Raw genomic sequence first — 27,828 nt, 5'->3', positions numbered from 1 at the left:
AATCATATTTTCAATCTTAGCCAACATGTCTTTAGTATCCCTTACATAAGAGGGAAGATTAGGGACCATGTCTTTAAGAAATAGATCTATATATTTCCCTGTTTTATCTAGGGGACCATTAGTAGCAGAAACAATAGGTCTACCCGGAGGGTTTTCTTGATTTTTGTGTATTTTGGGGATAATATAAAAAGTAGGGTGATTAAATTCTTCAGTTCTCAGATACTCATACTCTTTTTTTAGTTAGCAATCCTACTTCTTTTCCCAGTGTTAGGATAGAGTTTAATTTCTTTGCCACCATATGAAAAGGATTAGTGGCTACTTTCCTATAGGTAGATGAATCACTTAATAAGCGTTTCACCTCCCTAACATAGTTTTGTTCATTTAAAATCACTACATTACCCCCTTTGTCACTTCTCTTAATCACAATATTCTTAGTCTCTTTTAATTCTTTAAGGGCTTTTCTTTCTTTTTTAGTAAGATTGTCACCAATTGGCATTTTCCACTCAAGATTTTTAAGATCATCAGCAACAAAATCTAGAAATGTCGAGATCCTCATGTTGGAATGAATTTTCGGCATTTTCGTCGATCTGATATTCAGATCGACTTTTCTAGTCACATTACTGTGATTATCCAGGTCTATTTCACTCTCATCACCATCATCATTTTCCTCCATGAGAGATATCAACATATCGAGCATCCTGCGATCCTCCATGGACGAGTCGGAGGCCATATCCTCCAACATAGTGGGATTAACATGTATCATTCTCAAGAAAACTTTTCTTAAAAATAAGTTAACATCTTTAAATACCTCGAACTCGTCCATGGGGGTCACTGGTGAAAAGGACATACCCTTATTTAATAAAGAAATATGTTCCCTTCTGAGTGGAAAATTAGCCAAATTGATTACCTTTTTATCATGAATATTTTCATCTACTACCTCCTCTGACTTCTTGTTCTGCCCTTGTCCTCCTGATGTTTGTTTTTTAAGGATTCCTCTACTTTCTTTTTGGATCCTCTTCCCATCTGTAATTGATTGGTACGAGGAAGTTCTCCATTTTGTTGGTCTAAAAAAGAAACAGATTTCCCAAGATTTTCAGAATCACTTTCACTAGACATGGTTTCCCCCATTGATCTAGAGTGTGAACGAAAACCTCTTCGTTTAGATCGACTTCTACTTCTTTTAGTAGTGAGATCAAATATCTCACCTGTTTCCCAATCCTTAAGGTCACGTTTAAATTTAGTTTGTTTAGTAGTTCTCAGATTTTTTTGTACTTTTTCAACTTCCTTTTTCAGTTGCTCATTATACTTTTCAAAATTCTCCTGATTTTTAAACGGATCTAATCCAACTGCACTTTTACTAATAGCCTGATCCAACTCTTCAAGTTGTAGTTTTTCCTCCTCAACTATAAGTTTCATACCATTAATCCCATGTTCTATGCATAGCATTTTCCATTTCTCCAGGAACCTTTCATTATGTAAATGTTCAGCTGGAACTACCTTACTTCTCAGGCCACGTGGGATAATACTCTGTCTAATGTAGGCTTCCAAAAAGCATACATCCCATTTCCGGTTGAGACGTTTAATAACAAGCTTTTTATGTTCCCGAAACTTAATTCTAATGTCCTCATCTTCAGTAGATAAACTTGGGCCTTCTGCTACAAAGGCTTGATGCATTTCCAACTCAACCTCTTCTCCTGGTATAAATGCCATGAATACAAGCCCTTCCAATCAATATATTCCAGCCGCCTTAAAGAAATAAAACACTCATCAACTGAGGTAGTGGCAAACCAAATTTCCAAAAGTCAGATAACCTCTATGAGAACAGGTCCATAAGAACCCAAAAGACACATTTGTTAAAGATAGTTATAAAGAGGTCATACAATAAATTACCGTATCACCCAGTACATGGTCTCCATTCAGTAGCCAAAAAAGGCATACAAAAAAAGAGGGGTTGTGAAAAGAAATTCACAAAGAAAGCGGCTACATTATGAACAGAATGTGATACTCAGAAAAATTTCCAAAAATTATACTTTATTACACATACAAATTTGACATATGGGCAATCGCCCTGGTTTACCATCACCTCAGTATGAGACAATACACACAGACCTAAAACCATATAAAATGACACCAGTACCGGTCTAAATACCTGTGCAAAAGGGACAGTGACTACGAGAGTCTAAAGTCCCTGTGGCACTGGCGCATAGGTGAACACTTCCCAAAGGAGGTGTATACAAAAATTATACCATGGGTATACCATAACACGTGTTTGTAAATATGTAGACTATGCTACTACCAGAATGGTCATATCCCAAACAGGGAGTTTCAAAAAATTATACCATAGATATAAATATCACATGTATGCAATATAGCAAGCACAATATGCGTCAAAAAGAAGGCATGCCTCTGGGCCTATATGAAACAAAACATAAATGTCATATAAATGATGCAGTACATTCTTATACCGGCACAAGTGGTTGGGGCCCATTCATCTGTGATTATTACCAGCTGTTTCCTAGGGCTCTTGAATAAAAATATGCCCCATTTTCTACCAGGATGGAAGGATAGATGCATAAAGCAGCGCACTGCTTAAAATGGTTTCTTCACCACTACATGTGGACTACATACCACTTTCTGTGAGAAAAACAAGACACATCCCAATAGATCTTCTGCCTATTGAAATACATGTGGTATATCTTGTTTCTTATACAAAGCACCGTGATGTCCCCATCCTGTAGTGAAACAGACAATATGTGGAAAGTCACTGAAAGAGCTTACACTCTATATAGGATATATAGGTCATACACGTCACATAGGACCATATATCTAGTGTCCCGCAGCAGTCCAATCACCACCTGTGCAATGGATAATAGGATAACAAGTATAGACATGTTTGTTATTTTAAAAAATGTGCCTTTACAATTACTTTAAGGGTTTCTTCACATCAATGCATGCAAGTTAATGTGCTCATAAAAACAAAAAAAAACAAAAACAAAACAGTGTCACTGTAAAATATTTATTTATTATTTCAGGTACTTATATAGCGCCGTCAATTTCAGTAAACAAACTGAAATGGATTCTATATTCTACAATTTGTTTAAAGATGTGTAGGCACTATATCTATATTTCCATGAATGTAAATGACTGGCAAACTAAGCATGCTTCATAAATCACCCCACATATTTACATTGCGAGGAATCTACCTGAAGATGAATGCAATCTATCATTAAGATGAGGCAGGGAAGATGCATGGCAAAACAAAGATTAGCACTATGACTTCAAAATTGCATCCAGTTATATGCTAGGAACACCGAGGGAGCGCAGATATATTATTTTGCCTTAATTAAAATGTTAGAGGCCCAGCTATAGCTGCAAGCCAATTTATTATCAAAAGTCAGGAAAGTGTTGGTCATTTGTGATGGTATTACATCTTCTTGACTTTTATGTCTCAGTATAAATAATAGGAATGCTCTATTACATATGAATGAAAGCCTACTGAATAAATAGAAGAAAAAAGGTCCATATTTCTCTGGTGATATTTATCACAATGCAGTCCATGGGCCAAACGACAAATTGGTATTATTCTTTTCTGCAGTTGTGATTTGCAAATCCCATTTTATTCTGTTCCATAACAATTACACAGGAAGTCAGTCACCTTCAGGTTATACTGCCACATCCAGGAGGACTGGACATTGGCAATGAATGAAAACTGTAGGCCAGCCTAAGATAGATCCTCTTACTACTAGCATGCTTTTGTAGAAATGCAGTATCGAGTGCATAGTCATAAACACAGAGGTGGGACCTGTGCTCCTCAATAGACTCAAAAAAATTTTTTATTAGAGTACAAAAATCATATTTTCTTTCCTATCCATTGAGGGACACAGGAATGCATTCACCTTTAGGATACCCAAAAGCTCAACTGAAGGATGAGAACAGCAAACAAACACTCATAACTGGCATTAGATAAGGCTGCAACATCCACCCAGTAGAACGTATAGAACATGTGAACAAAAGATGAGGTGGTAACAAATGTGGGAAACAGTTGCTTGCTGCCAAAAGAAAACCCAAGAAGTATTTACAAATCTATTAGAGTGTGCCTTATCAAGGAAAGGGAAAGCCTGACCCTTAAGAGTATATGCTTGGCCTTTCTGAGCCATCTAAAGGTGGTGGAACAAGGAGACAGAACTCCCTTATGAGGATCTTTGGGAAGATTAAAAGCAATTCAGTCTTTCTAAAAGAAGCAGCTTGAACCACATCTAGACAATAGAGAGAAATTTTCTTTTGTTGAACAGGAGAAAGACAGAGGTATGGAAGAATAATGTCCCAGTTAAGCTGAAATGCAAAGACTACCTTAAGCAAAAAGAAGTACTGAGCCTCAAAACCAGCTTGTCTTATGCAAAGCCAGAAAGCGATCCTTGCTAGAAACAACCACTGGCTCATATGCTCATCTGCCAAAGATGATGGCTGAAAATAGTGGGTGGGCGGACAGAGGAATATCTCTGGTGGTTTCTGAAGTGCAAGGATGACCACAATCCAGATTTTACATAGTCACTTGGATGAAAAAGGAGAAGCTACATACAAACTCCCTGTACAAAGGTCTTAATCCAGGCATGAGAGGCCAACAGTCTCTGAAACAAGTTAATATAGGCAGAAACCTGACCTTTGATAATGCTCAGAGAAAAATGCTGATCCAGACCCAGCTGTAAGAATCATCCCATGAAAAAACTCACTTTTAAGGGATTTTGACCAGCTAGGGTTTAGCAAATCAAGATCACCACTGAGATGAAGTAAAGGGCAGAGCCTATCAGCAAGAACAGAACATCCAGAGGACTTCCAACCATTCAATGGTTGGGTTCCTGTATGGTGGTCACTTTGTTAAGGCAGGATACTGACAAATTCACAGTGGGGGGAGACAGATTTTTAACAAATTCCACTTCAGATGGGTAGAAGGCTAATAGACGCTTGGAGGATGCTAACATCATACAGGGTGTTTCCAATCTCCATAGAAGAAAATGTGAAACAGCAGGTGCAGTGGGAATTTTTTTGCGGTCTTGGCTGCTCTAAAGAACTCAAAACTGGGGATAGCACTGTGGTATCACAGGCTGATCCTCTAGTTTCAGAGTTTTGGCACTATATTAATAAGATCCTAATAAGATAAAAAGAGCTGAAATAGTCTCTTTTACCTTGAAACTAATGGCAGAAGTCCAGGACTTCTCAGAGACAAACTTATCAGCCAGAGACTTGAAAGACACACAGAGACTCTCAGAAGATGATGGCTTAGTTCCCAATACTTTTTTGTGTTCTGGTGCCTAACGTTTTGTAGGTGGCAATACAACCCAAAAGGTGAATGACTTCCTGTGTCCCTCTGTGAATTAGGAAGAAAAGCCTTTACGTCAAAGAAAATGTTGTATGTTGGATATTGTGTTAGGTCTCCTTTGTGTAAAGTTTTTAAGATATCAGTGTTATTCATCAATGGTCATGTTTTTGGTGATCAGTTATGAGGAGCAAGATGACAAGTGTTTTCTTTATGTTGTTAGCTTTATAATTTGCAAGGCTAACACAAGCAATATGCTCACACATAATTTACTTCCTAAATAATTATCTTTCTTATCATTTTTCAAAGCATATACGATATACAATCTAAAGCAGTAAATTACAAAACAGATTAAAAATTGATGTATTATTAATAGGCTTGTACTTTACTGGTTGGCAAAGCAAGTTTGGAAAAATAAGAAGATAGGTTGATGAAAAGGAAAGAGTGAAGGAGAAACAAGAGAAGCTTGTTGTTAAAGTCAAACTATTCTGCCAATACCAACCAAAAGCTTTCCATATGTAACTGTTTGAGAAGTGTAAATTTTTGGACATTTGTTATTGCACAAATACATTTGAGCCCAGGTTTGTAAGAAAGGCAGCGGTATTCTTTTTGCCAAAAAAAAAAAAAATGGAACTAAACTATATCTGTTTTGAGATAATTATATAGACTGTCTTTGCTGACCTCTCCTTCTGAGAGAGATACTTTACTGTTCATCAAGCTAATGCTAAGGCTTTAGAGTCACTGATATAGAAGCAGTATAAAGATAAGTAATTCTTACACTTTTCTGACCATCATTTGTATTATATAATATGAGTGGCTGCAGTCATAGGGCTATGGATTCCCTGTGTGGCAGAGCTGATTGGCCTAGTGCTGACACATAGAATTAATCAATGCTCTTCTGTACCCAGAAGTGCTGTCCATTTTCTTCAGTTCTTGTTGCTGAAAAGTATTGCAGAGGAGTGAAGGAAAGGTAATATTATTCTGGGGAGGAATAGTGGATTAAAGGATACCCCTTTTTTGCCTTGAATAGAAAAAAAACATGTTTGTTTTAACCTTTTTGCTGTACATAACATGGGTATTATGGATCACATTTATATACCTATTTACAGCTGTTTGAGCTGAGTAATAATTCGTTTTTAATGCAGTACATAACAGCTTTTGGTGTGTGCATGTTCTATATAATACCACCAAGGATTTTCTAAATTGTTATAGACAATTGATTATAATGTCAGTTTATTCACAAAGCTGCAGAATAAAACAACAAAAAACATGGCATATAATGCACTGAATGGTGACACTCACTCAAATTCATGGTTGCCTAACCCCTCCCTGAAATAAAACAGATGGTTTAACATTCCCTGATATTTAAAACACAAACACCAGGAAGATTTACTTGCAGTGATTATACGGCAAATGTCTCATTTACTGCTTTGTAAATATGCCCCTAAAACAGACTAAGGGTATTGAAAATTCATCTGGGCATATGCTGTACTAGAATGATGATAGCGTATTGGTGAGAATATGCATTTGTATATATGTAGATGGAAAGACTTTGATCCTTTGACGTCACAGAGATTGATTTACTAAATAAATAGAAAATATTCTCATAGAGAAAGTTCACAACGTTATTGTTCATCTAGCTTAGTGAATAAACTGAATTTGTGTTCAAGTCAGCCTTTCAAATAATGTGCAAGGAAAATCCTATTTTTTTTATTCCCCATGCATTGGATTATGTATTCAAAGTAGGCACAGCTTCACTAAACTAAATAAACACTAATTATGCAAAGTGAACATTCTATACTCGTTTGGTAAATCAACCCCAATGGAGCTAGCTGCTAACATACCATTTAAATGTGCCAGAGTTTAAAATTATTATAATGGATCTACATATTACATTGCATACAATTTATTAAATTACATTTGCAATGTTTCTGATGCAGAATAAGGGCTAATGGGAATTTTTTTAATTATAATTTTAAAAGTAAATTGCAAAAGTATGGCGCCATGTTTTCTTTAAATAATAGCCCCAGGACAAGGATTTTAATTTGGACCCTGATAATATGCATGCAATAAGAGAACTAACCCTGTGTTCATATATTGGAATGTGCATGTTTATAAATGTGAGAGAGAACAATCATGATTATACCAGGAGGGGAGGGAGAACAGCATCTTATTAACCCCTCCTTTAGTAAATCACCACTAAATTGTTAAAAGTTCAGTAATTTATTAGACAAAAAAACTATTGGGCTTTAAACATGAATTCTCAGTATCAAAATAGTTATAACAATAAGTTGTCAATAAATAAAAGTACAGCTGCATAATTATTATAATATAGTATGATTTTTTGCTAATTAATCATAGGCAATGTTGAAAATATTCTGATAAAACACAAATCATCCATTGTAAATGTGAGCCCAGTACAGGATATAGGTGGAAATATCCTGAGTCATTTAGTGAGTATCGGTCAACTGCTTTTCTTTGTTTTTTAAATGCTGCTATAAATATTTGTGATAATAGAAAGTGACATAAGCAGGATTTTGTATAAACTGAAATTTGAAATAAATATAACTGCCATACTTCTAGTGTGTATTGTGTTTTTCTGTATAACAGATTTTCTATTATTAATGACCTATTGTATTTCTAGTGTCATGTCACTTTAAAACGTGAACACAGACACATCTTTTTTTTGATAGTTGGGTATCCTATATTATACATTGCTGTTATTATTGCAAATAGAAACATATTTTCTTTGCAAGCTGTAGTATCAGATAATATTTAGACACATGAAACCAAAACCATAAACGCATGTTCATGTACACTATACTTGCTCTACTAACTGCTGTGGAAATTACATGATATGTGTTTTTTTCTTGTAGAGAAGTATGCATTAACCAGGACAAAAGAGTCCATCTTACAGTCGTGTACTTTGGGAAGGAACAGGTGCAAGAGGTAAAAGCTATACTGGAGAACACCTCTAAGTAAGTATGGCACATAAATCTTCTCTTTCTGAGATTTGAACAAATTATTAGATCCTTAGATGATAAGACCAATTCTGTCAACCTTGTTCATAAACAATATAGAGGTTGAAATAAGTAGCTCAATCTCAATGTTTGCTGACAATACAAAAGTAATGAGGGCATCTTTACAGGAGGACCTCTACAAAATAGAGGAGTGGGCAGCTATATTGCAGGTGAGGTTCAGTATTGAAAAATGCAAGGTAATGCACTTGGGAACTGAAAATATGAATACAAGTTACTTGCTAGGGGGAGAACCTCTGGTGGAATCGAGAATGGAAAAGGGTGCCGGGGAGAGATCATAGGCTCAACAAGCTGCAGAAAGCAAGGCTAGCAGACTATTAGCATGCATTAAAAAGTGTATTTACTAAAAAGAGAAAACTATAAATTTACCATTTTACAAAGCCCTGGTTAGTCCACATCATGAATATACCATCCAGTTCTGGTCCCCAATTTTCAGGAAAGATGTGCTTGAACTGGAGAGAGTCCAGAGACAAGCAACAAAGCTATGTTTTTGTGGAATGTTTATTATTATTATTATTATTATTATTATTATTATACAAGATGGCATAGATTCATGAAAGACAGAAGTTGTCAAACAAATCTGTTTTTTTTTTTTTGAGGAGGTGAGCAAAACCTTGGACAGAGGGGTGGCGTTGGGCGTGGTATACTTGGATTTTGCAAAAGTGTTTCACACAGTTCCCCACACGGCTAATGTGTAAGGTAAAGTCTACAGGCTTGAAAAAATCCATATGTAAATGGATAGGAAACTGGATAAAAGATCGTATTCATAGAGTAGTGGTTAATGATTCATACTCTGAATGGTCTAGGGTTGTTAGTGGTGTACCCCAAGGTTCAGTGTTGGGACCCTTACTTTTTAATATATTTATAAATTATATAGGGTCTGGGATTAAAAATACAATTTCAGTATTTGCAGATGACACCAAGCTGTACAGCAGAATAACGTCCTTACAAGGATCAACTGTGGGTATAGGATTATAACTTCTTTTTTTTTTATGGTTCAACTGGATGGACTTTTGTCTTTTTTCAGCCAGACTAACTATGTAACTATATAGTGCCAACAGTTTTCTCAGTGCTTTACAATCTAAAGGGAGACAGTACACTTACGACACAAGAAATTACAAGATGGTTAAGAGGGCCCTGCTCATAAAAGCATACGATCCAATAGGGTGGGGCAGGTGGTATAAAAGGTTGTAACTGTGGGGGATGAGCTAATGGAAGTGCTAAAAGTTCAGTTATTTCGAGGCATGATAGGGTCCCTGAAGAAATTAGTTTTCAGGAATTTCCTACAAGCAGCCAAAGCAGGATTACGCTAGAAAGTTCCACAGGATGGGAGAGGCTCTGGAGAAGTCCTGGAGGTGAGCATGGGAGGAGACAAGAGATCTTGAGAGCAGGAGGTCTTGGGAAGAGTGGAGAGGATCGATTGAGTGGTATTTGGAGACAAGATTGGTGATGTAGCTCGGGGCAGAGTTGTGTATTGCTTTGTATGTTGCGTTTAGTATTTTGAATTTAATTTGCTGGGCAATCAAAAGCCAGTGGAGGGATTGGCAGAGAGGAGTAGCAGACACTTAAAAGTTGGAAAGGTGAATGAGTTTGGCAGCAGCAATCATGATAGACTGAAGAGGGGACAGCCTATGGAAAGTTAGGCCTGTAGGAAGGGAGTTGCAATATATAAGGGAAGAGATAACAAGGGAGTGAATGAGTTGTTGGTGATTTCATTAGTTAACATTATTTACTTGGCTACAAACATTAAACATAATCTTCATGGAGAAGAGGTACTTAAGAGGGGATATGATAGCGATTATACAAATCTTTAAATGGTGACTCAAGCATTGGGAGAAAACTATGTCCCTAAAGAAGACACGCTGCCACACAATGAAGTTGGATGAGAAGCAATTAAATCCAGGGGCGGACTGACCATTTGGAAACTCGGGCACTGCCCAAAGGCCCGGGGTCAGTAGGGGGCCTCATGAGATGCCCCTGGTACCTTTTTCATAGGATTTTTTGAGTTTGAGCAAGGACACAGGGGCCCCATGATCCCCTATTGCCCGGGGGCCCCATGAGTTGTCAGTCCGCCCCTGGTTAAATTTTAAACTTTTTAGGGGGGTTACTGTTAGAGCGGTAAGGATATGGAACTCCATACTCCTACTTTCCACAGTTAGCGGTGTAAGCAAGGAGTGTAGTAACTTTCAAAAAACTTTAGAATGTGTTTTTTAGTGAACCTTAATGTAATCTTTCTTTATTTTTCTGTGTAGTGATTTGTTGACCCAGTAAAACCATGTGCATTTTGGGAGTTCTGATTTCACTCTGAATGCAGAGATAAGAATTATTTTATTGCGCAAAGCTTGCACTGTTTTCACTAAGCATTTGGATATGCACATGTAACAAACTGCTGGGTAATGCTTACCTCCGGCAGTCTGGTGGATCCTTTTAATGGAGCTCATGCTGCAGTTGAATATGCTCTCTCAATATCGCAGCTTACCAATTTTTAGGTGTGGTGGCTACATAATTTAATTTTTTTATGTTTTCATTCCTTTATTTTCACCTGATGATCTAGCCAGTAAGTCTGTTGTTTTTCAGCAGACAAGCTGTTCTGCAAATGTATACGTTAGAGTGTTGATACAAACTATTTACCACATAGAGGAGTGCTTAAAATGATCAGCTTTTATTTGTTTGTTTTTCCCAAAAGAAAAATATGTTGTTGTAACTGCTTGCGCAACTGCAGTGTGAGCTGGAGTTTGGCTTTATTTTGTTAGTGTATTTAAATCTGAAAGTCAATCTAACATTCATCCCACCCCCCCAACTGCTGCTGCTTTCCAAAGGTGCCCCTGTGCTCATTCATCCAGTTCTAGGGCACTCTAATACAGGAGGTGTGTTACTGGCAAGATCACCTGGTGAAAACAGAGGGAGAAAAGCCTAGAAAAGAACACTAATGCAGCCACTACATCTAATGATTGGTAAGCTGCAGTATACTACATGTTTAGTTTTGGGTTTATTACTGCTTTAACACTTTGTAGTGCTTATTGGGACTTGTTTATGTGTTATCATGTGTATCAAAACTTTTTGTAGACACATTGGGGCTGATTTACTAAAACTGGGGAGTGCAAAATCTGGTGCAGCTGTGCATGCTAACCAATAATCTTCTAACTTAAGCTTGTTCAATTAAGCTTTGACAATAAAACCTGGAAGTTGATTGGTTTCTATGCAGAGCTGAACCAGATGTTGCACACTCCAGTTTCGATAAATCAACCTAATCTTGTCTGCATTTTGTAGGAGTGATCATTTATATCTGAAAGGCCCCTAAAGTGCATCCATGCTGTGTAGTAGCAACTTTGGGAATACCAGGTAAAACTCTGGACACGAACTTGAGGAAAACAAACCTTTTATTCACCAGCTGGTTTGACCTAGCCAGACTCATGTCTGCAAAGCTAAGTGCCTTGAAAAGCATCTCACAGGGTATACATATTAAAAATTACGTCACAGTGCATATATTTCCTTTTTCACTTTCTGTGCATTCAAAAGACTTTCTAAACTGTGCAGAATATGGACTTGAGTACCAGCTACAAATAAGAATACCAGCTACAGACTGCAACACATTACTTCACAGGAAATAAGGGAGGGGGGAAGTAAGCTGATGACCTTGTTTTTGCAAACAGAGGCTGTTAGAAATGCTAAAGTTTAAAGGGAAATTCTGCAATATCTGGGTGCTGCCACAGCTGCAAACAATGCACATGACCCTCATCACACCAAAATGCATACACCAACAAACACCTACACTGCATTGTGGTGTGATGGAAAAAAATAGAGTCATGTGCATTTTTTAGTGTGGGGATGAAGAACCAATAGAAAATGCATTGGAATGTGGAGAAATGCATGTGCCCCAATGCACATGAATACATCAAATAATGCATAACAATATTATTATTTCTCCACACTAAATATAAACTAAAGTTTTTCTTGATCCCCGTTTCTTTTCTGGATATGATTTGGCTCTCTTTCTTTCAGTCTCAAAATTCTATAGATTACAGGATTGCATTCTTTAAACAGAAGGTATCTGCAGCTTATTATTTCCATCACAATTCCAAGAAAACATGGTGCTCCTTCCTCATGTAAGGATAAGTGATAAAGCCGTGCAAATCGTTTCCTTTTACCAAAATAACCAACTGTGCATTCAAAGCCACTAGTTTATGCTGTGCACACTATACACTTTCATGAATATCTGATGTCATCCTAGCTTATGGCAGTATCATACTGACACATAAATTGGAATATACTGTTTTAGACAATATACAGCTGTAACATATTGGAAATATGAGATGTTTAAATGCATGTGGCATGTTTTAGAAATACATGTGTTGTAAGAAAAGAAAAAGTAGTTTGTATCATTCTTAATTCCTGTTGTTTTCATCTATTAATGAAAATTGTTACAGCCAATTACCGGGCCGAAGATTGATGTCGCTTTTTTGATCAGATTAAAGTAACAAGATAATTTGGGCAGGACTTATATTTCAGATAACAGAAATACATCTGTGGCCATTTTTAACTACGGATACATTTAGCAGAGCAGTCAATGCAGCCATCAAAGAAGGATCCACTGCGGCTTCTTCTTGCATAAATCATGTCCCTCTGGTCCAATCAGTAGACGCTTGTATTTTCCACTGTGTCATGTTCAGCAAACCACAGTCTTGTGGAGTCATCTCCTGTCTGCACATTTATACACCCTATATCAATGTTTTCATGACCTTTCTGTGGTTTTAGCTGGGCAACTACTGAAAACTATAACACATAATAAATATTTCTGTCATATGAATAACCGAACTGTATGTTACTTTAAGCCCTTATTTCATTCCAGCTCTGGGCAGTGATTCTGTTTAGGAAAGGGCATTTATTGAAAAGTATTTAAATTAAGCCGGTATTGAAAAAGTACAGCTGACCTTCTAAATAAAACGTTTTTAGCCTGGCTGTTTCTGGCTGCATTATTTTCTGGGTCACTGGGTATGCAGATCAGGAAAGTCAGAGTGACTCAAACATTTCTGAAGCCTCTGGATTGGCATGACAGTCAACAATTCAGTACCACTTAGTACAGGTTTCCTTAGGCATCTGCATAGGCCTTTGTTCACTTCAAAGTGGTATTGCATCCTCATACAAGTTTGTGGGAATGCAAAACCTGTTTAAAGTCAATATCAATACTGAATAGTCTCAGAAGTCTCTCAAACTGATGTCACAAGCCAAAACCCACTGACACAGGCCCTTAAAGCATATCTAAACCCAAAAATAAAAATGTAATATATTGCAGCTTAGCATGTGGAATGATGGCTGCATAATTTTCTTTTTTCAAGCTTTTGTCTTTATTTTCACCTGTAGATTCTGCCAGTAGCACACTTTCAGTCCTAGGTTAGCAACACATACTCATCCTTCTGTATCAAGACAGCGGAATCCTGACCCCCTCCAATCGTTGATAACATAGATGGGAGTAGTTCTGTAGTACTTAGAGAACAATGTAATTAATAACAGTCAGTACAGGCAGGGACAGGGGCGGACTGACAACTCATGGGGCCCCCGGACAATAGGGGATCATGGAGCCCCTGTGTCCTTCCCCAAACTCAAAAAAGCCTATGAAAAAGGTACCAGGGACATCTCATGGGGCCCCATACTGACCCCGGGGCCTCGGGCAGTGCCCGAGTTTCCAAATGGTCAGTCCGCCCCTGGGCAGGGAGCAAAGGAGCTCATCAGCTCACAAGAGTTCTGGCAAGAACAACAGATATTTTTTTTTCCAGGTATAACAAAAGGCTTTCAATGGCATACTGCATTTTCCAGATCAAAAGGGGTCAAAAAGATAAGCTCATTGTAAGAGTTTTCATACACGGCAATGTAATTTGTTAAATATACAGTTGGTATTATAAATATTACTATTTAATTTTTGCTGTTGATAGTTTGATAATTGCATTTTGAGAAATAAAAAATTACTATCAACTGATTTAGAACCTACTCTGCAGTAGTAGCAGGACAGTATCTACTCCTTTAGTAGGTCAACTCCATTTAATTAAAGTGGTCTATGTTTTTTTAAGAAAGATTGCTTGATTAAAGAGTTACTAAACCCACAACAGTAAAATCAGTCTGTATATGCAGTAAAGCATGCTTGTTATACTCACTGTGGAACTTAAGGGGTTAATCCTTCACATTGTGTAAAAAGGATGATTGATTCTGTCTTCTCTGGTCCTCTTCTTCTTCCAGTGTCTCCTAAATATCTCCTGATAGAACAGAGACTCGGGGGCAAGCTGCACATGCTCAATTTAGTGTGTATTGCTAGAGAGTTTTTTGATAGAGAGTTTTTTTTTTTTTCTTGGGAGAGCGCATGTGATCAGTACAGCGCCAGTCAGCACTGTCCACACAAAGTTCAGTGGTCCAACATCCTCCCACAGGAGAATGAAAACTCCTCCTACAAGCTGTAACTAGTGCTCTGCTGAACACTGACAGAAGTCACAAGACTGCTCTAACTGCTGATGAGAAAAGGTATTTGACAGTTTATATTTACTAAAATAATTGCAGCTCTGTGTTCTGTGTACTCTGGGAGACCAGATAGAGTGAATGCAGGGTCCTGGGTTTAGTAACACTTTAAGGCAGTGCTTGATATTTATGACAGTTCCTCCTGAAGCCTGGCCCCAGCTCAGTATTCCCAGGGATTTACCCTTGACCCCCAAAGACATACAGGTAGCCAAGTGTTCCCACTAAAAGAGAGCAGGAGAGATGAAGTATACAGTAAATTATTTAGTTGCATGTTTAAATTAAAACTTGATAGATATAGACAAAAAGAACATTGGACTGCAGTCCATGGACTTCATGGGCACCACACATTTTCTTTAAAAAGTTTACAATCTTTATTTCTGCACAATTAGAAGAGATTAAAACTCAAGTAAAGCGCAGCATAGTAGCATCCTGCACCCTTATGTTATGTTATTAGGGTGGTGGCCCCACACAATACCCCAATTAATGGTACAAAATGATCTTCCTATAATTGATCAATAACGGGGGTAGCCACCATCCAGTCATAAAGCTTGACATGTTTCACGATGTTCTGCTTCTTCAGGAGCAGAAGGTGCACAGATTGGACTGCTACAAACAGCATCAGCGAAAGGGAATATCCCAATGATAACATGCCACAAGAGCAAGCATGACTCCCCAAAAAGTTCCACAAAGCATTAAAAGTAAAGCAAGAAGGAATTGTCAACTCTTTCCTAGTATATAAAGATCCCCTTCCCACAGATTTCACCTTCTTATTTAAAACTATAGATGCGACCAGTATTACAAAAGGTGTGTCTAGATAATCAAAGGCACATTAGTTTCTATGCATTGTTAACAATCTGGGGCTCCATTGGAAAATGTATTTACACAAAAAAAAAGGGCCCAAGTTAGTTCATAAGAGTCTGTAAGGCTCTACCTTTGCTCTACGCTTGCATGTGGGGTCCCCCAGCTGAGTCCAAATTAAAACTATTGAGATGGGCTCTATAAACAATGGGCTCTTTTTCGCATCAATGCAAATAAGGATAGCCTGGAAACATGCAAACAGCAGGCTAAAATGTCAGCTACTGGCTGACAATGGGAATACAAAATATTCATATGCAAAAATCCATATCTGCCTAAACAAAATAGCAAAAACATTTTTATTTCATTATTTAATCCCTATTATAGTACATAAAGAAAAAATGTATAAAGCTACCAGTAACACATTCCCTTTAATAAAGCAGAACAGTAAAAGAAAGTCTGAATACTGACATCTTACTGCATATATCATTACCTTGCTCATGCTGTGCATTGCCTTGCTCACCAAGTACCATATTGGTGACTTGGTTATATTAAAACATTATTTCAGAAGACCCATTATGTTCTTAGAATTTCACATATGACGGTGAATTAGTTGTATATTCAGCCAGATTTAAAAACAAACATGGCAGCCTGGCTTTATTATTTGTCCAAGTGGATAAAGTAATTCTTTTTTCTCCGTTCGGACAGGTTCACATTCAGTTAATACTAAATAATGCAAGGGATTTTATTGTAAACTCTTTGACGCATGAACTAATACTTCTGTGTTAATAAAATATTTATATTTGTTATATTGCACTTTTATCCTTATCATCAATTGTTCCCTGGCACCTTTTTAGATATATAACATCTATACGGCAATGCTATTGAGTAATATTCTTAAATGCATTTGAATTTCCAAATTGATTCATATTCTTACCATCTTGTTCTTTCAGATGTTTGTATGTAGTTTAAATTGGCATATGAATAAAGTACACATACGGCATCTGATTTGTGTGTGCTTAAGTTAGTATGCCCTAATACACAGATGGGTGATTATTTGTAAAGAAATGCTTTGCTAAAGGAACGGTTTTTATGTCTTGAGCTTCAGGTTATAGTTGGAAGGCTCCCTTTAGTCAATCAAGGGGATGCTGTTTTAAACCTGAGGATAGCCAGAGACTGTGGCCAATGGCCATGTAGTACCTGGTCTATGGAAATAGCAGCAGAGAACTATGGGAAATAACAGATATGATCTGTAAAATGCCTGTTAGCATTGCTGACATAAAATATTTGTGTATAACTGATTACTATGTGAGTATATAATACTGCAGTGTACTGACTACTGCAGTTTTCACCCTCTCGAAATTGGCCTTCGTATGTCAATATAACATTTTATAGTTTTCTCTATCAGTATAAAAAGATAATTAAAAATAGTAATAATTTTGTGATATCAATGCAAATATAGCATGCCCTGTTTCGTATGGTATTTTGCAAGTTGTGGCATTTCTACACTTTTTATCATAAAAATCAAGGATTGGTATATGTTGTGGATTTGATTTGTTCTATGTATTGCCATTTTATGAATATATGGTATTACTGTATTAAGGCTATCTCCAACTTCCAGGATGTCTCCAATTTACAAGCCAACCTCAATGCACTGTTTAATTGGGCAACTATGTGGAAATGAGGTTTAAAGTTGATAAATGTAAGGTTATGCACTTGGGGGCTAAGAATATGCATGCATCATACATACTAGGGGGAGTACAACTGGAGGAATCAATGGTGGAGAAGGATCTGGGAGTTCTGGTAGATCACAAGCTTAATAATGGCATGCAATGCCAAGCTGCGGTTTCTAAAGTGAGCAACATCCTCTCTTGTATTAAAAGAGGTATAAACTCCAGACAGAGATATCATATTACCCCTGTACAAATCATTAGTAATACCTCATCTGGAATATGAAGTTCAGTTTTGGGCACCAATTCACAAAAAGAACATTGGGGAACTGGAGAAAGTACAGAGAAGGGCAACCAAACTGATACGAGGCATGGAGGAGCTCAGCTATGAGGAAAGATTAGAGGAACTGAATTTATTCTCTCTTGAGAAGAGGAGATTAAGGAGGGATGTGATCAACATGTATAAGTACATCAGTGGTCCATATAGTGATCTCAGTGTAGAGTTATTCACCCTGAGGTCATCACAGAGGACAAGGGGACACTCTTTACATCTGGATGAACAGAAATTTAACCTCCAAACACGGAAAGGTTTCTTCACAGTGAGAGCTGTGTAAATGTGGAATAGATTCCCTCAAGTGTTGGTTCTGGCCAGCTCAGTGGATTGCTTTAATAAAGGCCTGGATTCGTTAATGGATACACATAATATAACTGGATACTAAAATTTATAGGTAAAGTTGATCCAGGGAATATCCAATTGCCTCTCGGGGGATCAGGAAGGAATGTTTTCCTCTGCAGGAGCAAATTGGATAATGCTTTGCTAGGTTTTTTGCCTTCCTCTGGAGATTTATTGTGGGTATAGGATTATAACTTTTTTTTTTTTTTTTGTGGTTGAACTGGATGGACTTTTGTCTTTTTTCCAGACTAGCCAGACTAACTGTAAGGCTGAATTCACATCTGATTGTTGCATGAACATACGTTTTTTGCACATGTTGCATGTTTTCACGCTACATGCACAGGGCAGCCCATTTATTTGAATAGACTGCTCTATGTGTGCCAAACACACTAAAGAAGCTCCTGTAGCTTTTTGGGAATTGAGCTTTGTGTGGGTGTTGATGTGTGTGAAAAAGCGCATCTGCTCGCTGCATTTGGGATGTCATTAACAATGAATAGCACTGCAGCGCTAAGGAGCTCTTAGATGTGAATGCAGTCTGAGAGCATTAAAAAGACAGTTGGAGAAGTTGGGGAAGGACATTAGCGTGATTAATAATGATAACTTGTTAACAGGCTGTCTGCACTGCTGAGACACAATAGCACAAAGGTTATTACTCCTTACAATATCACTATTTATCTATTTTTATTTATTATAGGCACTTATATAGCGCCATCAATTTATGCAGTGCATTCACATTCACATCACTAGGTGTGAAATAAACATTTTTGGGGTGATAGAAGATATTGGAGCCTATTGACAAGGTGATATGTAAATATCAAGCCAGGGGATAAAATGCTGAGAAAAATTATTGCAGGATAAAAATAAAATCTAAAAGAATGCAGTTAGAATAACTTACTGTTAAACACACAAAAAAAAAGCTCTGTGTCTACAATGTCCCATGCTCATGTAAAAGTAATCTGCTTCTGCATCCTAATAAATTATAGATATTTTTTTTTCTTTTATTATTTTTAGCGTTAAATGTATTTACTACCTTTATTTGTTTGTGATAAATAAACTATTGCTGTACATTCCTTTTTTGCATTGCAGCCAGAGACCTGCTACTCCAGTGAAGTATGGGGCCACCTAGTGGCTTTTTGGTTGTACTATCACATCATTTTCATCTGAGTATGAAGATTCCTATCTCAAATCTTACCTCTAATAACCTGTACAGAACGCATTTATGAAAGCATGTTATTATATTTAATTTCCTAGTGATCTTTTTTTCTGGAAACATGGGAACGAGCCATGATCAAATTGTGAGTTCATTCCACATGGAAAAATTACAGATTTTGCCTTCAGGAAATGTTCCCAAAATGGAAACTCTGAGTTCGAGTTTCTTCTGTGAAATTTGCTTGAAAAAAAGAAATGAAACATATTTTATTAAAGAGTATGTAAACCCTAAATCTATTTTTCAGTATGGTTTGCATTATATCTCACTGTAGACAGTTTTCTTAAAGCGGGCTGTGAACCTTTGTTGTTTTTTTTTAAATGTAAATATTAAACATGTTATAGTTACTGATAATACTTGCAGAGTGGCCCTAATCCTCTTTAGGGGGTCTCTGCCAACGCTCCAGGCTCCTCCTCCGTTTGCTACCACAGGAAGCAGCTTCCTGTTGTAACACACGTGCGTGTGCACTCCAGAGCCATGCTCTGTGTGTCCATAGACACACACAGTGTGGAGTGGCCATTCCCCCCACTCTCTGCTTATAGGATATGATTGACAGCAGCAGCAGGAGCCTGTGAGAGTGGGGGGAGAGGAGAAAGCAACTGCAGCTGAGCACAGCGCTGGATGAAGTATGGATTTGGGTAGGTATTTAGGGGGTGAGGGGGCGATACAAATATTTAAACATTTTTTTACCTTAAATGCAGGGAATGCATTAAGGTAGAACAAACATTTCCCTTTTTAACCACCTTAAGCAAATAATTTTTTTGAGTATCTGCAAATTTTTTTAGCTGAAGAACCATCACCCCCTATTGCAGGCTGACAATGCAAAGTCACTGCCTAGAAATTAGCAGCAGTTTTGTCAACCTGCTGTATGTGCTTTTTCAGTTGTCTATTAGGACTCCTATGCGACAGATTTGATTGGCAGCCCAACAATGAACTGAAGGAAAACTCATGGCAGGCCAACAACACTGGTGCTAATTAGAAGGCAGTGGCTTTGTGCAATGTTGTCAGCAGCATGCAAAAGAAAGCGCTTTTACAGTCAGGATCACCGGGTATAAAACTTTAGAACAGATTCCCCAAAAGTGAATTGCTTAAAGGCTAGGCCAACCAAAAATTTCAGGGAAACCCCACACCCTTTTTTTTTTTTTTGAGGAACAGTACATATTTAAAAAATCCAGACAAGCAGCCTGCTGGGCCAGGAAAGAAAGCAGAACAGGAATACAGTTCCCACCTCCTGTAGCACACAAAGCCACATGCCTTTCAACTTTGGGGAGTATCTTGCAAGGGAGGGTGGCAAAGCCTCCCCTCTTGTAAGGCACCTTCTCCCATTTGTTGAGGGACAAAGACCTCTTCTCCCCAGTCACTGCTGCAGGATGGTGTCCCAAGGGGCCCCCAGATAACCGCGCTCCCCAGAGGAATGAGTCACGGATACACTAATACACCTTAATATTCCTTCCCCCCAAAAGAAGTGAAAAATAAAAAGACAGCCATCTTGTGAAAAAGTCATTTAATTAGCCTTACGACAGTCTGAAGCCCAACAATCCTTCCCCGCCACACTACCATCTCTAAAAGACATAATCTTCATCAATATAAATGCCCACTGACATAATTCACTAATATAAATATCCAATAGTAAGCCAGCTTTTAAAGATTGTATTGCTAAAAAGATCTTTTTTTTTTTAATCCAAACAACTTTAATTGTCAAGATAATAGAGAAAATGGAACAGTACTTACAGAATCCACAATGACATTACTGCAACAGCAGGATTACACATAAATAGAGCAACGTGGATAAGCAGATCCCATAATAAACAGAATAACAGAAATAGTAATCAAACAAAACAGAGACCACAAGGATCCAAAACAGTCTTGACAATACTTTGCTTTTTCCTTTTTACTTTTTATTCCCTCCCGTCCAGATGTAAACAGAAATGGGGGAAAGGAACAAAGCCCAAAACATGCCTTCAAACAATAAAAAAAAAACACTTCAACAACAACCTCTGGTTCACCCGAGATGTCTCATCATAAAGAATGGGAGGTGCACATGAACTAAAAAGATCTTTATTATATCAATTATTAAAATTATCTTTAGAGGGAATAAAATCATATTGTGATTTAGATCTCCCTATTCTGGTGCAACAGTCTTTTGCAGTGTAATAATACAACCTTTCTGTCATCCTACCCGTGAATATACTAACCAAATAATTCCAAATTAAATAGATAAATCAATCCATACAAAAATCAATAATCAATCAAGTGTCCAATTAAAGTGCAAAAATTCAAGTGCAAAAATTCCCTAAATCAAAAATATATCCAAAATAAATCCATTAGGAAGGATTTTAATCCTAAAATAATCCTTGTGATACCACGAAAAAAAGAAATACTATATAGTGCATTATCTTCCAAATATTCAAATACTCTTATAAAGTGCAAAATCAAATCTGTGCAAATTCCAAACCACTCAAATCGTGATTAATGGTGATATTACAAACAAACAGCAAAAAAAAAAAAAAAGAATAAAAGAAAATTATATTTAAATATAGTAATTATAGTAAACATTATAGTAAACATTTTTATTTGGTTAGTATATTCACGTGTAGGATGACAGAAAGGTTGTATTATTATATTGCTACTTTCTAGGGAGAAAGTGTGACTTTCTGGTGGGGATTCACAAATAGAGGTGGATTCATTTAGTCTTTTGCAGTGGATGTGTATCTTTGTTATGTTTTTATTAGGCTCTTTTTCCAAACACATGTATGTGTATATATATATATATTGTCATTTGTGGACAATCTTGCTTATATGCAATATCTTTATATACTGTATGTTATTATATGCATGTGTCTTTAACCACCTCCCGTCCAGCCGTTGTATATAAATGGCCGGACGGTGGCAGTGCAGGGAGCGCACAGCACCGCGATCCAGTGCCCGCTGTGTCCTCCAGACACCGGGAACACCGATCGTTTTACGGGACCTCTGTGCGAGGTCCCGATCATGTGATCACTGGTTGGCTAATCAGTGATCACATGTAGAGTAGTAAGCAAGATGTCACTTCTGACATTATTGCTTACTACGTTTGAAATATGTGAATGGTCACAGAGGTCACATGGTACAGGGCCATTCACAACAGCCTTGTACCATGTGACAAGCTGTGACCAATCACAGCTCTCACTTTTTTTTTTTCAATGGCTGCAAGAATGCAGCCAGAGAGAAGGAGAAATGATTGCTTTTACAGCCTCTATGGGTGTAAAAGCAATCAATGTAAAAAAAAAAAAAAAAATCTTCATCACCCCCCACAAGTAGTACAGTGTCACCATGGTGACACTGTACTGCTAGGGTGACAGTATGTAAAAAAAAACCCATAAATAATAATATTAAAAAAAATAAAAATGTAAAAAATTTTTTTTAAAAATTATAATTTTTGGTTATAAACTAATTTGTGTTATTTTTTCTTACTAAAAAGATAACTGAATAAATTTTGCCCAAGATTTATGATGAAATATTATTCATTTGCAAAATTCTATAAGAAAAACATTTTCTACATTTTTGGACGTCATTTATTTAGCAAAAAAAATTTAAATCCCAGTGGTGAATAAATACCAGCAAAATAAAGCTTTATCTGTCTTAAAAAAAAAAGCTAAACAATTCATATGGGTACAGTGTTGCATGACCGCGCAATTGTCATTCAAAGTGTGATATCGCTGAAAGCTGAAAATTGGCTTGGACAGGAAGGGGGGACTTGAAGTGGTTAAGACCACCATGCTTACTTTGTGAATGCTATATAAATACTTTCTTTCCTCTGTTTCCCCTTATCTCTTTGATTAAGCCCTTTATTAATGGAAACATGTCAGAGAGAGGCTTGGTCTGGGTGGACTTTGTTGTGACCTAGTGCTCGAATAATAACGCTTTGCGCAGGCTGATGTCATCAGGGAAGCACAGTGGCTAAGTGGATAGTACTACCGCCTAGCAGCACTAGGGTCGCGCTGTATAAAACTGACAGTGCTATATAAGTACTTGTAATAAAATAAAAAAAATTAAATAAATTAGAGTGCGACCCACTAAATAAATTAGAGTGCACTTTCCTATTCACTACCTAATGGGTTACCTAGGATAGACAAGCATGCAGCCAGTGAAGCTCTAAAATTCTAAATTCCTATCCTTTCTACTGTACCTGCACAGATTCACTTAGCAAACATATTTGCATGATTTTGAAAATAATAATACTTAACTTGCTTCTTATTTCTGGCTAGAATAATCTGTTTTTAATGCTTGCTTGGCTCTCATCCTTTGATGTTTTGGTCCCTGACTTTGAAGTTTATAAAATACAAGTAGTGGCACATTTTTTTTCCTGCAGCTGTTGGTGGGAGGCTAATGCCATTAATTTTGTCCTGGTATACACCGTAACAATCAGTTCGCTGCAGGCTGTGGTTTACAAGGAGATAAATTGTCCAGTAATGCATCTCTATCTATTACCACTTTCCCATTGTGTTTTATAGGTTTCAGTGACATTTCACAAACCGATTCAAGAAATTCTTTTCAAGCTTTCATTTGATAAGGCAACACAATAATCTCTTGTTATTCTGGCTATAGTTACCTACTGAAAGCAGGAGTCTGATTAGTTCCTAAGAGAACCTGTGGATCATTTCACTTTCACATTGATCTATAAGGCAGAAAACTGTCAGTAAATTAGATTTTTTTTGTATGGCAAGTGCTGGATAGAGAATGGAAAAAAAAAATAAATATCAATGAATAAACACTTGGCCCAGTGACCCTTAGGTTCCATTTTTAATTTTGAACAGCACTAGAAATAAGAATAGGCTAGTGTGATTGATTCAGTAACAAGAAGACATTTTTTCAGAATACGATTCTTACATGTTGTCTGGTGTTATTAACCACTTGGCCTCTGGAATGTTTTATCCACTTCATGACCAGGCCAATTTTCTTGCTATTCAGCACTGCGCTATTATAACTGGCAAATGCTCAGTCATGCAACACTGTACCCAAATGAAATTGATATAACTTTTTTCACACACATAGAGCTTTCTTTTGTTGCTATTTGATCACCAATGCATTTTTTTTTTTATTATATAAATAAAGACTGAAAACTTTGAAAAAAACCCCCAGTATTTTCTACTTTTTGTTATAAAACATATCCAATAAAAAAAATCAAACATCTTCATAAATTTAGGCCAAAATGTATTCTGCTACATGTTTTTTTTAAGAAAAAATCCCAATAAGTGTATATTAATTGGCTTCTGTGAAAGTTACAGCGTGTACAAACTATGGTATACATAATGGAATTTACACAGCTATAGATGCTATACCAGTAATGGAGGTGATCAGCCACTTTTTTTGGGACTGTGATATTGTGGGTGTGAAGTACACTAACTGACACTGATGTCGTAAGTGGCACTAATACAGTGATCAGCTATAATACTGTACACTGTACAGGGACAGACTGACCATTTGGAAACTCGGGCACTGCCCGAGGTCCCGGGGTCAGTAGGGTGCCCCATGAGATGCCCCTGGTACCTTTTTCATAGGCTTTTTTGAGTTTGGGCAAGGACACAGGGGCCCATGATCCCCTATTGCCCGGGGGCCCCATGAGTTGTCAGTCCGCCCCTGACACTGTATTAATGACACTGGCTGACAAGGGGTTACCATCAAGGAGAAATCAAGGAGTTAGCTGTAGTCCTAAGATTTGGCTGTTTTCTCCCTAAAGAAACAGTCAGATCACTGATCTGTGGACAGAGCCCTGTGTGTTTGTAATCACAGGACTCTGTTCTGTGATTGGACACATCACTGGGTTTCAGCCAAAATCATTGGCTGAAACCCATTGGTTAACTTGTACTGTTTCCAATCACATTATGAGTCTGCAAGTTCACACACACGTTTGAAAACCCGGGAGCTCGCGGCAATGTACAGTTGTCTTGCCTGGTCTGCCTGTGCCACTTGCCCACAGAAAAACTACTGGGGGGGTTAAAAGTGGTTAAAGAGGACCTAAACTTTCATTTTTACTTATATTGTGCAGTGAAATAGTGTTTAAATTGCAAAAAGGTAAGATTCACACCTGAAAAAACATTTTCGGCATATTTTATCTTATTATTCACTGCTGTGTTTTATATCTGCAATCAATGAACTGTTCTGTATTTTAGCGTCACTATATGTCACATCAGATCCATATGTAACACTGAAATTCTGTGTCTATGGAGTCTTGAAATTGATTCTCCTAGTGACGGTTTTGTGTCGCTTTGATAAATGCATTTTAATTATGAAATGATTTATATTTCAATTTCACAGCAACCGGAAAAAAGGAAATAATAAAATTCTTGGTTTTTAATGCACACAAAAAAATGAAATAGGATCAGAACATTTTAAGTTCCTGTCATGTACAATCATAAAAAAGCTAATAGAAAAAGTATTATTTGTTCTATTGAAAAAGACTATTCAAGCATATATAGACCTTTCCTGGGTAATCACTAACAGCTACTTTGTTTCCTAAAATATGGTTTCATGGAATAAATAATAAACTTTACTAACATCCTGTTGCATCTCTAAGAGAGAAAGAAAAAGAAAATTTCCAGAGCAAGAGACAAAAACATACAAATAAAAAAGTTCCCGGAAAGGGATTTTAACTCTTTCCTTCTCTATCCTAAGACTAAGGAAAAACATTTTGGCTTTGCATAAACTTAGTTGATCTCCAGCTTTTGTTACACGTTACATATTTTGTTTGGGCCAAGCTGGCACAAATGAATTATGCCCCTCACTAACATGTGAGGCCGCTGGATGTGTTCTATAAACTGTATGTATGAGGCTATATACAGTATACAACACTGTTTTCCGGTTGCGAGCCAAGACCTTCCTTTCTCATACCCGGAACACAAAAGCACCTGTCTGAGTGGTACTCTGCCATTCATAAAAAGCAATGTATTCTATCAATAAATACAAAGCTTCCTCTGACTGTATGAGTCAGAGGCTGTGACATCATCAGCCCACCTCTCTGACTCAGCCAATCAAAGGAAGCTTTGTATTCATTGAAACAAAATATATAAACTGTAACAAAAGCTGGAGATCAGCTTTAAGTTTTTTTTTTCTTAGGCATATGCTGTAATCACTAAATGACATGAAAATTACAATGTTCTGAAGAATATTTGAATGTCCTTACTGAAAAATTAAAACACAAAGGGCTTCTGTAAAAAGAACAATGCCATAAACAGCAAGAGTGCAATGGCTTTTTCTTCTGCTCACCTTCTGAAGTTTCATAAAGGTTTTCAATTGGCATTTAACAGTCATTGTATTTAATACTTTTAGAAGGCAATATAATTTAGTGTCATAAGAACATTACTATGATATAATGCACATATCATTGCAATGGCGTCCTTCCAGACAGACAGCCTTCCAGAGCCGCTGTGCGGTCTTGTAACTTTTGCATATCTTGGTGCAAAAACATGATTTCAGTTTTCAGGTTCTTATTTTCGGTAGTGAGAGCTGCAATTGAGGAATTGCAAATAGTGATAGCCCAGAGAATGTCTCTAAGTGTGGGTTCCGGCCCATCTGGTTCTGAGGCCTGCGCACGGTGTAAGGAGGACATATCTGTGGGGGTACTCACTGTGTCCCAGTTTAGTAAGGAGGGAGAAGTATCATCAAGTGGTACAGTATCATCAGCTTCAGACTGCTCTCCACTGCAATCGTTGAGTAGATTATTCAACAAAGGTAGGTCTTTAGCTGCTGGTTTAGCAAAGAACATTTGCGTGGCTTTGTGGTACTTCTCCTTGGCTGGTCTAGGAGGCAAACCACCATCTTGGACCATGGCAAAGTGAGAGTCCTTACCATGATTAGCCATGGTTATTGGCCTCGAGAGTCTAGTAGGGTGAAAGACCAGAGCCTGAATAGTCGCCCCGTGCAGAAAGTACCACTGGAGCCCAGTCAGGAGAGGTGCAAACAGGATCAATGTACAGATGTTTGGCAGAGAGAGCAGACCCAGGGTCCGGCTACATAGTTACATAGTCTGGTTGAAAAAAAGACAAAAGTCCATCCAGTTCAACCGTAAAAAAAAAAAAGTTATAATCCTACACCCACAGTGGATCCAGAGGAAAGCAAAAAAACCCAGCATGATGATCCAATTTGCTCCTGCAGGAGAAAAGATTATTTCCTGATCCCCCGAGAGGCAATCGGATATTCCCTGGATCAACCTTACCTATAAATGTTAGTATCCAGTTATATTCTGTGTATCCAGGCCTTTTTTTAAAGCAATGCACTGAGCTGGCCAGAACCAACTCTTGAGAGATCTATTCCACATTTCACAGCTCTCACTGTGAAGAAACCTTTCCATGTTTGGAGATTAAATTTCTTTTTCTCCAGACATAAAGAGTGCCCGCTTGTCCTCTGTGATGTGGTTGAATAACTCTACACCAAGTTCACTATATGAACTACTGATGTATTTATACATGTTGATCATATCCCCCTTTAATCTCCTCTTCTCAAGAGAGAATAAATTCAGTTCCTCTAATCTTTCCTCATAGCTGAGCTCCTCCACGCCTCGTATCAGTTTTTTTGCCCTTCTCTGCACTTTCTCCCGTTCCCCAATGTTCTTTTTGTGAATTGGTGCCCAAAACTGAACTGCATATTCC

At 37.4% G+C, this 27,828-nt stretch overlaps 1 protein-coding gene across 1 annotated transcript in view; it reads left to right on the top strand.

The window, feature by feature from the left end:
- CSGALNACT1 (chondroitin sulfate N-acetylgalactosaminyltransferase 1) overlaps positions 1–27,828 on the top strand; it is a 566,905-nt gene that overhangs the window by 457,474 nt on the left and 81,603 nt on the right. Inside the window, exon 7 of the mRNA XM_089675301.1 lies at positions 8,191–8,292. Coding sequence (XP_089531427.1) covers positions 8,191–8,292 — 102 coding nt within the window. The remainder of the gene's footprint in view (positions 1–8,190; positions 8,293–27,828) is intronic.

The sequence above is a fragment of the Staurois parvus genome, unplaced genomic scaffold, assembly GCF_062004578.1.
Source record: "Staurois parvus isolate SC_StPar_1 unplaced genomic scaffold, SC_StPar_1.0 ptg000013l, whole genome shotgun sequence".
In the NCBI taxonomy this organism is placed as follows: Eukaryota; Metazoa; Chordata; class Amphibia; order Anura; family Ranidae; genus Staurois; species Staurois parvus.
The sequence above is the reverse complement of the archived record's forward strand: the minus strand, read 5'-3'. Positions and strand labels throughout refer to the sequence as shown.